Source organism: Papio anubis, chromosome 20 (genome assembly GCF_008728515.1).
Source record: "Papio anubis isolate 15944 chromosome 20, Panubis1.0, whole genome shotgun sequence".
Classification (NCBI taxonomy): Eukaryota; Metazoa; Chordata; class Mammalia; order Primates; family Cercopithecidae; genus Papio; species Papio anubis.
The window spans coordinates 12,327,170-12,341,429 of NC_044995.1; the positions used below are offsets into that span (position 1 = coordinate 12,327,170).

The 14,260-nt window shown below is 47.3% G+C and overlaps 1 protein-coding gene across 10 annotated transcripts in view; it reads left to right on the top strand.

The window, feature by feature from the left end:
- The window catches only part of ZNF586 (zinc finger protein 586), a 102,700-nt gene that overhangs the window by 77,964 nt on the left and 10,476 nt on the right, over positions 1–14,260 (top strand). For 2 of the 10 annotated variants that reach the window (XM_031659335.1, XM_017952769.3), the window contains exon 2: positions 1,501–1,597. The exons of 1 other annotated variant lie outside the window; for it this stretch is intronic. In XM_031659335.1, the coding sequence (XP_031515195.1) occupies positions 1,501–1,597 (97 nt within the window). Of the gene's footprint in view, positions 1–815; positions 1,598–2,285; positions 2,789–10,266; positions 10,667–13,565; positions 14,086–14,260 lie in introns of those variants that run through there. 7 more of the 10 variants (XM_009195481.4, XM_009195483.4, XM_003916229.5 and 4 more) reach the window with 5 other exon arrangements.

Genomic DNA, 14,260 nt, shown 5'->3' on the forward strand with positions numbered 1-14,260 from the left:
AGTAGCTGGGACTACAGGCGCCCGCCACCACGCCCGGCTAATTTTTTGTATTTTTAGTAGAGATGGGGTTTCACCATGTTAGCCAGGATGGTCTCGATCTCCTGACCTCGTGATCCACCTGCCTCGGCCTCCCAAAGCGCTGGGATTATAGGCATGAGCCACCGCGCCTTGCCCTACAGGTCTTCTTTTTTAATGTTTATGTTTTTCAGAGACAGTCTCACTCTGTCACCCAGGTTGGAGTACAGTGGCATGCTCACTGCTCACTGCAGCCTCAACCTCCCGGGTTCACGCCATTCTCCTACCTCAGCTTCCTGAGTAGCTGGGACTACAGGCGCCCGCCACCACGCCCGGCTAATTTTTTGTATTTTTAGTAGAGACGGGGTTTCACCGTGTTAGCCAGGATAGTCTCGATCTCCTGACCTCGTGATCTGCCCGCCTCGGCCTCCCAAAGTGCTGGGATTACAGGCGTGAGCCACCGCGCCCGGCCATATTAAAGTAAATTTTAAAAAGACCCAGGCCACCACAAGCTAGAGAACATGTGGATAGAAGTCAGGACCAGTGAGGGAGTAGAACACCCTCCACTTTCTTTCTTTCTTTAGTTTTTTTGAGACGGAGTTTCGCTCTGGTTGCCCAGGCTGGAGTGCAATGGCGCGATCTTGGCTCACGGAAACCTACGTCTCCCAGGTTCAAGCGAGTCTCCTGCCTCAGCTTCCCAAGTAGCTGGGATTACAGGCATGCGCCACCCCGCCTGGCTAATTTTGTATTTTTAGTAGAGACGGAGTTTCTTCATGGTTGGTCAGGCTAGTCTCTAACTCCCAACCTCAGGTGATCCGCCCGCCTAGGCTACCCAAAATGCTGAGATTACAGGAGTGAGCCACCGCACCCGGCCACACCCTCCACTTTCTTGTATGCGTTCCTTAAACGCTTCTACAGCCATAAGGGCCTGAGGGGAGAGGCTGACTTTACAGGACTGTGTCCCTGATAGGATCTGGTAAGCTCAGGCCTCCCTGAACGCTTTTGTGTGCATGGAGCCAGGTGACCTTGGACTGTTGTCTGACCTGCGTGTCTCAGCACAAAATGTGATCTACAAGGATTCGGTCTCAAAGGGCCCCAACGTCATCCTCTCTCTGTTCTTTATTTGGCCTTGGGGAACTTTAAAAGCCCGGACTTTGATCCAGTCCCTTCTTTCTTGGAAATGCTCCATATTTCTAGTGTCCTCGCAATGATTTCACAGCCCCCAGCCTCTTTGCGTTTCCAGGAGGAGTTCCGCCTCACAGGTTGTCCCCTACAGGCGCCTGTGGACCCCAGGTTCCATCCTCCCGGATCCGTCCATCTCCAGGCCATTGCCCTCGCCCCTCCCTGTACCTGTCGTTCTCCCCACCGCATCCCACCGGTGTCTGAAACAGGGATCCCTTCCGAGAGCGTCTCAGTGTCCCGACGCCAGGTCGCCAGGTCCGGGTTGCAAAGCCCTGAGCAGGTGCCGCTCCCTCGCTGCTTTAGGATTTGTGTGACTACGAGGTGACCGGAGAGCACGGAAGGCGTCACAATGACCTGAACCGGGAACCTCAGAGCGGAGGCCGCCATGGGACCACGTGGGGTAAGCTGGGTTAAGAGCCGCGGGCGCCCTTAAAGAGCTGCAGAGTTACGTCTGTGCAGAGAGAAGAACGACTCTCGACCTTCTGGATCCATTCACCACAACGGTCCCTCCACAGCGCTCCCAGGCCTCTCATTCCACAAACACACCTAAAGCCAATCGAAATGGCCGCTACTAAAGGGCGCCGGAAGTCCCGCCTCTACCGTACGTGCGCATACGGAAGCGCCTTCAATCTGAGCTCTCGCTGGCTCTGTCGTGCTGTCATTTGACGCAGAGCTTTCTGGGTACTGTAGTTTCCCAGGTTCCAACATGGTAAAAAGAGCGATCCCCTGCGGCTCTTCGGAAGGGAAAGCCCAGCTCCATCTCCTGGGCTCTCAGGGAGGAGTTCTGACCCCGCACAGTGGCGCGCGCTTATAATCCCAAATTTTGGGAGGCTGAGGTGGCAGGAATGGTTGAGCCCAGGTGGTCCAGGCTGTACTGAGCTATACCTGCACCTCTGTACTCCAGCCTGGGCAACAGACCCTGTCTCAAAAGAAAAGTTAATTAAGCATTTGTGCTGTTAAGGGAGAAGACCACCCCCATACTGTTTTATGCCCAATTTCTGCCTCCAAAGAAAGAAGTAAAAACTAAAAGGCAGAAATGAAATCCACAGGCAGACAGCCTGGCGCCACACCCTGGGTCTGGTTAAAGATCAACCCCTGAATGAACCGGTTATGTTATCTATAGATTCCAGACACTGTATGGAAAAGCGTTGTGAAAATCCCTGTCCTGTTCACCTTATGGGTGTGAATAATGTGGGAAATACTTTAGCTTAGAAGTATATCTTAGACGTCATCAACCAGTTCACGCTGAAGAAAGACCTTTTGAGTGTGGAGAATGTTTGAAATCTCTTAGTTCAAACCAGAACCTTAGGAACCATCAACGCCTTCACACTGCAGAGAGACCTTACGAATGTGGAGAATGTGAGAAATCTTTTAGTCAGAAGCGCAGCCTTGCTTACCATCAGCGCATTCACGCTGAAGTAAGACCTTACCAGTATGGAGAATGTGGGAAATCTTATATTTCAAAGGGGCACCTCAGGAGCCATCAGCGCATTCACCCTGGAGAAAGACCTTATGAGTGTGGAGAATGTGGGAAATCTTACAATGAAAAAGGGCACCTTAGGAGTCATCAGCGAGTTCACAGAAAGACCTTGTAAGTGTGGAGAATGTGGGAGGTGTTTTAATCACAAGAGTAACCTCATTCAACACAAGCTTGGTCATATTAGAAAAAGGCCTTCTGTGTGTAGGGAATATGGAACATTATTTAAGAGGAAGTCTCACCTCCTTGCACACCAGAGAATTCACGGTGGAGAAAAGCCCTATGCGTGTGAGGCTTGTCAGAAATTTTTTTTTTTTTTTTTTTTTTTTTTTTTTTGAGACGGAGTCTCGCTCTATCGCCCAGGCTGGAGTGCTGTGGCCGGATCTCAGCTCACTGCAAGCTCCGCCTCCCGGGTTTACGCCATTCTCCTGCCTCAGCCTCCGAGTAGCTGGGATTACAGGCGCCCGCCACCTCGCCCGGCTAGTTTTTTGTATTTTTTAGTAGAGACGGGGTTTCACCGGGTTAGCCAGGATGGTCTCGATCTCCTGACATTGTGATCCACCCGTCTCGGCCTCCCAAAGTGCTGGGATTACAGGCTTGAGCCACCGCGCCCGGCCGTCAGAAATTTTTTAGGCACAAGTACCAACTCATTGCACACCAGAGGGTTCACACTGGAGAAAGGCCTTATGAATCCAATGATTGCGGGAAGTCATTTACCCACAGCTCTATATTCCATGTTCATAAGAGAGTTCACACTGGTCTGGTCAGAAGCCTTATGAGTGCAGTGAATGTGGGAAATCTTTTGCTGAAATCTCCAGTCTCACTAATCACAGGAGAGTTCACACTGGAGAAAAGCCTTATGGGTGTAGTGAATGTGAAAAAAAATTTAGAAAAAGCTCTTCACTTCGTTACCATCAGAGAGTTCATGAAAGAAAGGCCTTATGAGTGCAGTGAGTCCAGTCTCAGTAAATACAGGAGAGTACACACCTGAGTAAGATCTTGTGATTGCAGCAAATGTGGAAAATGTTTACCCGAAAGTCTACTCTCCTTGGACGTTGGAGAGTTCACACTAGAGAAGAGTCCTTACAAGTAAAATAAATTCAGTAGTTTTGTAGCCACACCTCTGTATTCCTTCAGGATTATATTTAACACTGAATGAAGGCCTTACTAGTGTGACAAATATAGGACATTTATCCAGAAGTCTGGCTTCATAACTCACAGGAGAGCTGTCACTATGGAAATGCCTTTTGAGTGTAATGTTTGCAAAAAAGCATTGTGCCTTCTCATTGGATCCTAGAACACTGAGATGAGAAAAACGCTGTAGATGTATAGGGAATGTTATTTTTTCATTTTTTTGGAGAGGGTCTCACTCCATCACCCATGCTGGAGTGCAGTGCTGCGATCATAGCTCACTGCATCCTCCGCCCCCTAGGCTCAAGTGATCCTCCAATCTTAGTCTCCATGTAGCTGGGTCCACAGGCGTGCACCACCATGCCTGGCTATTTTCTTGTATTAGTAGAGATGGGGTTTTACCATGTTTCCCAGGCCAGAATTGAACTCCTGAGGTCAAGCAATCTGTACACCTCCGCTTCCCAAAGTGCTGAGATTCTAGGTTTGAGCCAGTGCTCTGCCAATTATGCTTTTCTGTGTAACATGAGAGGAGATCCTTTGAGGGTGCCATGTGCCCAGACTGAAAAAACTCCAGGCATGTGGCATCTGTACTATATTTTTTAGTATGCCCTGTTACCTTGCTAGATTTATGTGACTGCCACTTCTCTGGCAAAAGCCATTACACCTCAGCTACTTGGTAGGTGCCCACATTGCATGATTCACCTATTTCGTATTCTAGAAGTACCCATTCACGAGGAATTGTATTGTATCCCATTCACGAGGAATTTTTAAGCTTTTTTGTTTGTTCGTTCGTTTTTTGGTTTTTTTGTTTGTTTGTTTGTTTTTGAGACAAAGTCTCACTGTCGCCCAGGCTGGAGTGCAGTGGTGTGATCCCGGCTCACTGCAACCTCTGCCTCCCAGGTTCAAGTGATTCTCCTGTCTCAGCGTCCTGAGTAACTGGGATTACAGGCACCCACCACCACGCCCAGCTAATTTTTGTATTTTTAGTAGAGACGGGGTTTCACTATGTTGATCAGGCTGATCTTGAACTCCTAACCTCGCGATCTGTCCACCTCGGCCTCCCAAAGTGCTGGGATTACAGGTGTGAGTCACTGCTCCCAGCCTTTTTTTCAAAGTTTTTTTTTTTTTTTTTTTGAGACAGAGTCTCGCTCTGTCGCCGGGGCTGGCGTGCAGTGGCCGGATCTCAGCTCACTGCAAGCTCCGCCTCCCGGGTTCCCACCATTCTCCTGCCTCAGCCTCCCGAGTAGCTGGGACTACAGGCGCCCGCCACCTCGCCCGGCTAGTTTTTTGTATTTTTTAGTAGAGACGGGGTTTCACCGTGTTAGCCAGGATGGTCTCGATCTCCTGACCTCGTGATCCGCCCGTCTCGGCCTCCCAAAGTGCTGGGATTACAGGCCTGAGCCACTGCGCCCGGCCTTTTTCTAAGTTTTTAAATTTATATTTTTTGTAGAGACAGGGTCTTGCTGTGTTGCACAGGCTGGTCTCAAACTGCTGATCTTGAGTGATCCTTCTGCCTGGCTTCCCAAAGTGTTGGTATTATAGGCATGGTGTGAGTCAGCATGCTGGGGCTTTTTTCTTTCTTTAATTTTTAATTCCTGATCTAGTCACAGAAGGATTTGTTGAGTAGCCTCAGCACTTCTTGCTTTTTCATTTCTTTCTGTTAAGTTACACTACGGACCTTCCCCATTTTTGTCCCATAGGACTCTTGTACTGACTTGAACAGATAGACTATTTCGGTTGAGCGCGGTAGCTCATGCCCATAATCCCAGCACTTTGGGAGGCCAAGGTGGGTGGATCACAAGGTCAGGAGTTCGAGACCAGCCTGGGCAATATGGGAAAACCCTGTCTCTTCGAAAAATACAAAAATTAACCAGGCATTGTGGCACACCTGTAGTCCCAGCTACTCAGGAGACTGAGGCAGGAGAATTGCTTGAACCCTGGGAGGTGGAGGTTGAAGCGAGCCGAGATCACGCCACTGCACTCTGGCCTGGGTCCTGCTACCTTGAAGGACAGCATAGCTAAACTGTGTGGCTCAGGGGACTGCATAAATGCAGAATGTAGCTTTCTCCACTTGTGGCCTTTTTGCATAGCTGCCCAAGGCCTCCAAAGGACGACTTCAGGGCTTTGTGGTCTTTTATCTGTAGCATGGATACTACAGATTGTGGGTTCATAGGTCAGCTGGGTACAGGACAGTTTTTATAACAACCTCTGGTGGTTTTTTTATTTTAATGTCAATACCACACTGAAAGATTGGTGATTTTTTTTTTAACACGACAAAATTTTATCTTATGAGGTATATTGCATTGTGCAATATACAATATACTGTTGAAGGAACTCTGTTCAGCAGATCTTACAAGGCACACATGTGCCCTGATATCCAGAATTCTATAGGGCAACATCACAGGTTGTAAGGTTACAGGGTGAAATTATAATTTTATGGTTACTTAGTTACTGCATTTATAGTCAGCAGAGGGGACAGCAACAAAGTTTTTGAAATGCACCTTTTTTTTTTTTTTTTGAGATACAGTCTCACTCTGTCACCCAGGCTGGAGTGCCGTTGCGCCATCTTGGCTCACTGCAACCTGTGCCTTCTGGGTTCAAGCGATTCTCTCACCTTAGTCACCCAAGTAGCTAGAATGACAGGTGCGTGCCACCACACCCAGCTAATGTTTTGTATTTTTAGTAGAGACGAGTTTCACCATGTTACACAGGCTGGTCTCGAATTCAACTACTGAGCTCAGGTGATCTGCTCACCTCTGCCTTCCAAAGTGCTGGGATTACATGTGTGGGCCACTGTGTTCGGCTGAAATGTATGGCTTTTAAAGGAGTGTCCACAGTTATGCAGTCACTATGTCTGTGATGGATAAGGAGATACAGAATTTCTCTCAGGACTTCCATAATGATGAATGTTGGGTAGCTAAGTTTTGATCAGAGGAAATAATCTAAAGGTTTTGTGGATTCATGTGACCTTTTGGGCTGGTCACCTTAAAGTAACTCTTGTATTAACAGGAGGAACAGGATAGGGAAAAAGAACTCAGTTCAGTGATGTAGCTTTGTGACCAGCCTGATCCAGTTTAATCAGGTAGAAATAACCTTCTTGTTACATCAATATTTGCTTCTATGGAGGCTAGTTTCCCCACTTAGGGCATGAGAAGAATTGGTACCGTCAATATAGAATTGCCAAACCTGTCACCAAAAATAGTGGCAAATCTGTATTTTTCTCTTAAATCATATGATAAAAGCTGTAATAAGGTATAGGCTGAGCGTCGTGGCTCATGTCTGTATTCCCAGCACTATGGGAGGCTGAGGGAGACAGATTTCTTGAGCCCAGGAAGTTGAGACCAGCATGGGGAACATGGCAAAACCTTGTCTCTAGGAAAAATAGCCAGGCATGGTGGCATGTACCTTAGTTCTAGCTACATGGGAGGATTGCTTGAGCCTGGGAGGCAGAGGTTGCAGTGAACCAACATCCCAATGCTGCAGTCCAGCCTGGGCAACAGAGTGAAACCCTGTCTCAAAAATAAAATAGGCCGGGCGCGGTGGCTCAAGCCTGTAATCCCAGCACTTTGGGAGGCCGAGACGGGCGGATCACGAGGTCAGGAGATCGAGACCATCCTGGCTGACACGGTGAAACCCCGTCTCTACTAAAAAATACAAAAAAACTAGCCGGGCGAGGTGGCGGGCGCCTGTAGTCCCAGCTACTCGGGAGGCTGAGGCAGGAGAATGGCATGAACCCGGGAGGCGGAGCTTGCAGTGAGCCAAGATCACGCCACTGCACTCCAGCCTGGGTGGCAGAGCGAGACTCTGTCTCAAAAAAAAAAAATAAAAAAATAAAATAAAATAAAATAAAGATATAAATGACATCCAATAAAATATGCATATTTGAGTTGTAGAATAAGTCTTGAATTTTCTTATAATCCCATGAAACTATCATCAGGGTCACAATAATGAATTTATCTAATCTATCACCTTTGTATTTACCTGGAGCCTTTATAAAGTTTTTCTCTCTGCTTTCCAAACAACCATTGATTTACTTTGCTATATAATAGAGTACTTTCCATTTTCTGGAATTTTCTGACTGATGTAATTAAGTGTTTCCTCTTACAATCCCTGGGTGCTCTCCTGCATCATGCTTATTTTGATGTCAATGTAGATATATGAGTTGTTCATTCATTTTATATTGCTGAGAAGTATAGTCTGCTATGAAATGTCATTGTATATTCATTCATTCATTCATCCATTTGTGGATATTTGAGTTGCTGCTTACTTTTTTTTTTTTTTTTAAGACTGTCGACCAGATTGGAGTGCAGTGGTGTGATTTTGGCTGATTGCAACCTCCACCTCCCAGGTTCAAGCGATTCTCCCACCTCAGCCTCCTACGTAGCTGGGATTACATGTGTGAGCCACCATGCCCGGCTGTTTTTTGAATTTTTAGTAGAGATGGGGTTTCGCCGTGTTAGGTTCATCTCAAACTCCTGGCCTCAAGTGATCTGCCTGCCTTGGCCTCCCAAAGTGCTGGGATTACAGGCCTGAACTATGAGCCACCGCACCTGTAATTGATTCTGAGGCCAGGCGCGGTGGCTCACACATGTAATCCCAGCACTTTGGGAGGCCCAGGTGGGCAGTTCACTTGAGGTCAGGAGTTTGAGACCAACCTGGCCAACATGGTGAATCCCCATCTGTACTAAAAATACAAAACTTAGCGAGGGGTGATGGCACATGCTTTTAATCCCAGCTACTCACTCAGGAGTCTGAGACAGGAGAATCACTTGAACCTGGGAGGCAGAGGTTACAATGAACTGAGATCACACCACTGCACTCCAGCCTGGGCAACACAGTGAGACCCTGTTTCAAAAAATAAAAATAAAATAAAAACATTTATTCTGAGATAATCCCAGTTCCCAATGTGAAACTATTCCTGCAATCACTGGAAAATAATAACCACTTTCTTGTAAGTAGATGAAATTTTGGAACTCAGATGCCGTGTTTATGTTGTCATTCAGATGGCCTTTTTTTTACCTGTGCTTTAATTGTGAAAGTTGTAGCCACTGATGTGTACCACAGTGGCATTGGTTAAGTTGCTCTTCCTTTGAGACAGATGTCAATGTGATAAGGAAATTGAGTACACCTTAGCATGTGGATTAAGAAACATATTGACATAGTGATCCTCATAGTGACATAGATCAGCAGGACTTGTTTTCTAAGCACTGGTCATGACCCTGCTCATGATGAAACAGGATCTGGTCAAAGCAGGATGCAATAAAGAAACCAGCTGAAAGCAGTAAAACTAAGATGGCAATGAACATGAACTCTAGTTACCCTCATTGCTCATTATATGCTCATTCTAATGAATTAGCATGCTAAAAGACAATCCCACCAGCACCACGACAGTTTACAAATGCTATGGCAATGCCCAGAAGCTACCTCATGTAATTTAAAAGAGAAGGAACCCCTGGTTCTGGGAACTCCCCCCCCCCCCCCGCCTTTTTCTAGAAAATTCATGAATAACCCACCTCTTATTTAGCACATACTTAACGAGTAGCTGTAAATATAGGTAGCCAACAATCCACGGGTGCTACTTTGCCTGTGGAGTAGCCCTGCTCTGTCTGTGGAGCAGCCATTTTCCTGTATTCTGTTGCTCTCATAAACTTGCTCTGCCTTCACTTTACACTGTTGGCTCTTGAATTATTTCCTTTATGAAGCCAAGAACCTTCCTGGATTGAGCCCCAATTCTGGGGTTTGCTAGCATCAGTAGAGCAATTTTCTGTGGGAACCAGTGGCCAACTATCAGCTTCGCTACCTGCTTCAGGGTGTACCAACATCTGTCTATTTCCCTGTCATTAGATCTTTATTATTTTTTTATTTTTGAGAAGGATTCTAGCTCTGTCACCCAGGCTGGAGTGCAGTGGCGCGATCTCAACTCATTGCAACCTCAGCCTCCCGAGTTCAGGTGATACTTCTGCCTCAGCCTCTCGAGTAGCTGGGACTGCAGGTGCCTGCCACCACACTGGGCTAATTTTTGTATATTTAGTAGAGACGTGGTTTCACCATATTGGTCAGGCTGATCTTCAACTCCTGACCTCGTGATCTGTCTGACTTCACCTCCCAAGGTGCTGAGATTACAGGCATAAGCCACCGTGCCCAGCAATTTATTTATTTATTTTTTATTATTTTTTGAGACAGAGTCTCGCTCTTGTTGCCCAGACTGGAGTGCAATGGCATGATGTCAGCTTACCGTGACCTCCATCTGCAGGGTTCAAGTGATTCTCCTACCTCAGCCTCCCGAGTAGCTGGGATTAGAGGCATGTACCACCACGCCTGGATCATTTTGTACTTTCAGTAGAGATGCGGTTTCTCCATGTTGGCCAGACTGGTCTCGAACTCCTGACCTCAGGTGATCCGCCCGCCTTGGGCTCCCAAAGTGTTTGGATTACAAGCGTGAGCCACGGTGTCTGGCCTTTATTTTTATTTTTTGTGGGTATATAGTAGTGTATGTATTTGAAGATTACATGAGATACTTTGATGTAGCCATGCCATACGTTATAATCACATAGGGTAAATGGGGTCTCCATCACCTCAACATTTATCCTTCATATTATAAACAATCCAATTATACTCTTTTATTTTTAAATGTATGATTAAATTATTTTGACTATAGCCACTCTGTTATGGTAGCAAATATTAGGTCTTATTCATGTTTTCTCACTGTTTTTTGTAGCATCCTGTCATTATGTCTTATGGAGAATTTTCTTTTCTTCCCAACAAAACAATGAAACTGACAAAACTGACTATAATGATTCAGTCTACATGAATTTAAAGAGCAATCAATACTTAATATTCTCAGCTCTGGGTGCACACATCGTAAGTCTGAATGATGCCAATGATATGGCCACTTAGATAAGTAAAGTTTAGGAGCATCTCAAATAGTATTTTTATTCTCTGGGGGCAGGATGAGCTTTCTAGAATCTGATGTGATACCTATTTGATGCTTTTACAAAGAATCAATAGCCTTCCTCCCTTGAGGTGTGAATAGGGCTTTCCAGCAGCCCTCAGAGTGTCACATGGTCTGCATTCTGCTTGGTCTTGGAGGATCCCACCATTGTTGACTGAGAGCTCTGGGAAATACTTTTCCCAGAAGGCACTAGTTGCAAGGCCCAGGATGAGGGCTTTCTGGGCATGCTTGTCAGGCCAGGGAGTACTCGGTTGGGACTGAGAAGGCACAAGAGGAGGAGTCATCTCTGCTCCCAAGTGGCAGGCCTGAGGCTCACAGGCACTGCGTGGAGTGATGCCTGCTCCAGCCACAGTTGATGGCAGCAGCTACACTGAGGGACCTAGCTCAGGTAAATGCTGTGTATTACAGACTTCGCCCCAGGTAGACTAATACAGGTGGAGGAACCAACAGGTGCAAAGGCTTAGAGGTGCATCTGAGCCATGAACTTCTCAGAACCTATTAACCATATTGTGTCATGATCATGTAAGTCCAGAAGCTTAAGACCAGCCTGGGCAACATAGTGAGACCCCGTCTCTCAAAAAGAGAAAAGCCCTAGTAAAACCTGAACATGAGCCAGAGTCACACCTGTCTTAGGGGTTGTGCCTTCAGTCTGAGTGTCCTGGGATGTATAGAGGGCTGTGAACAGAAAGAGGGTTATGTCCTTGGTAGGACTTTTAACAGTTTCCAAAAGCCTCTCAGAGAACAGACTGGAATGAGGATGATGAGGAGAATGAGGCACGGAGAAGTGGCAGTCTTCATTCAAGGTCACAGATGGTAAGAAGGAGCATTGAGAATTGAAATCGGTTAATCAGTTAGCCCCAGGGCCCCTGGCTTTATGGTTGTGTAGGGATCAGCGGAGGTTTGATCAGCTGGAGCTGGTCACACTTGCCTTCTTATTTTCATGGGATATGAAGACTGAAAATGCTTATGGTGCCAACACAGGGAAAGAGAAAGTGTCCCGGTCTCTCCCTGAACCTGACACTACCTGTGTGTTGTCTGAGATTATGGTGTCTTGAATGTTCACTTGATGTTTTCCCAGTTCTTGGGAGTGGGGAACCTGTGGATACACCAAGCTCAGAGTCCTGAGTGCCAGCCAGGGATTAATGGAAGTGTTCTTATTTCTGGCAACCAATGGAAACAGGTGTAGAAAGCTATTTTAGGAACTAGTCTGTGCAAATGCTTTGAGGTATGGCTGAGTTTGGACCTATGTACAGCAGGCATCCATTCTTTCTCATAGGAACAAAAAGCCAAGGGTCAAGATTCAGGCCTGTAATGTGGTTGCCTGAAAAGCTGAGCATCTGTTTTGGAGGTGCTGGGATGCTTGGACGGGGAAAGAGGTGGTCTAACCCAGATCTTCATTGGATCTATCTGGTTGCACACTGGAGAACAGACTCCTGGGTTAATGAGGAGGCAGTGAGCATGGGGGGAAATATACCGGCATAATTCAGATGAGTTGATGGACCAGGTGAGTGCCCTGCAGATGGGAGAAATGGAGGAATTCTATCCAACATGGTGAAACCTCGTCTATACTAAAAATACAAAAATTAGCTGGGCGTGGTGGCGGGTGCCTGTAATGCTAGCTACCTTGAGGGCTGCCGCAGGAGAATCACTTGAACCCGAGGGGCGGAGCTTGCAGTGAGCCGAGAACCCGCCACTGCACTCCAGACTGGACGAAGAGCAAGCAAGACTCCGTCTCAAAAAAAAAAAAAAGTTTATTTTGCCAAGGTTGAGGACGCATGCCTGTGACACAGCCTCAGGAAGTCCTGACGACATGTGGCCAAGGTGGTTGGGGTATAGATTGGTTTTATACCTTTTAGGGAGACATGAGACATCAGTGAATATATGTAAGAAGTACATTGGTTCCGACCAGAAAGGCGGGGACAACTTGAAGGAGGGCGCGGACTTCCAGGTCACAGGTAGACAGGTAGAGAGACAAATAGTTGCATTATTTTTAGTTTCTGATAAATCCTTCCAAAGGAGGCAATCAGAATATGCTTCTATCTCAGTGAGGAGAGGGATGACTTTGAATAGAATGGGGCAAGTTTGCCCAGAGCAGTTCCCAGCTTGACTTTTCCCTGTAGCTTAGTAATTTTGAGGCCACAGGATTTTCCTTTCGTGATTCTATGAGCAGGAGAGTTGTTTTCTGTAGGAATCACAGAGATTCCACTTTGCACACCTGCTTTAGGGGAGCCACATCTCTAACTTTCTTGATTTGCCTTAGGGACTCTAATGCTTCTGAGGGCCTTCAGAAACTTAACGTTTATCAGCCTCTGCTTCCAGTGCAGGTATTTTGCGACTGAACGACTGTATCAAATGGTGTAGTAATTTGGATTTTTAGCCTTTGGGAGAATCCTAAATAATAGTTTTAACTTGAGCTCCCTGTTATTTAGCTTGGAGCTCCCCAAAATCTGAAATAGTATTTTTCCAAATTCTTGAGTGATTAGTTACAAACACTAGTCTCCACGAATCTCAACACAGTTTCTAAGGCTAGGTGAGACCCGTCCTCTGCCCTAGAAAGGCGGTCTTTTTTTTCTTTTTTCTTTCTTTCTTTTTTTTTTTTTTTTTTTTTTGAGACAGAGTCTCCCTCTGTCGCCCAGGCTGGAGTGCAGTGGCGCGATCTCAGCTCACTGCAAGCTCCACCTCCCGGCTTCACGCCAATTCTCCTCCTGCCTGCCTCAGCCTTCCGAGTAGCTGGGACTATAGGCGGCTGCCAGCACCCCCGACTTTTTTTTGTATTTTTAGTAGAGAGGGGGTTTCACCGTGTTAGACAGGATAGTCTTGATCTCCTGACCTCGTGATCCGCCCACCACTGCCTCCCAAAGTGCTGGGATTACAGGCGTGAGCCACCGCGCCCAGCCAGAAGGGCGCGCTTTTTAAGGAGAGCCCCGACCTGACGGAGGCTTTTCCTGCAGACCCGCCTCTGCGTAGCACCCTCTTTAGCGCCTTGGAACTTGAGGAACTACATTACCCAGAAAGCTCTGCGTTAAACGACAGCGTGTCAGAGCCAATGAGGACTCGGAAAGGAGGCATTTCCACGTGTGCACGTGAGGAAAGGCCAAGACTTCCGGGGTCCTCTAATAGCGGCCATGTTGATCGGTGTTGGGGGGGATTGCCCAGTTTATGGCTCCTGAATGCTGGGTGAGACCGCGGTGACTGAACCTGGAAGGTGGAGAGGAATCGTCCTCGGTGCACAGTCGGCTGTACAGCCCCGTGTCGTCACCCACTGCTCCCGGGCCGTGCTTCCCCAAGTAGTCCGATGGCAGCGACTGCGCCGAGGCGCCTGGCTCAGGTAATTGTGGCGCCTTCTGTGCCCTCAGGTCACCTCATCGTCACCCAGGTCCTAAACTAGTGAGGGAGCGGCTCCTGCGCACGGGTCTGTAGCCGGTACCCGGCGTAGGGACACTGAGGCGCTCGCGGGAGGGGTCTCTGTAACCGTCTAGTGGGTTCACCTTGCCAGCTGCCTA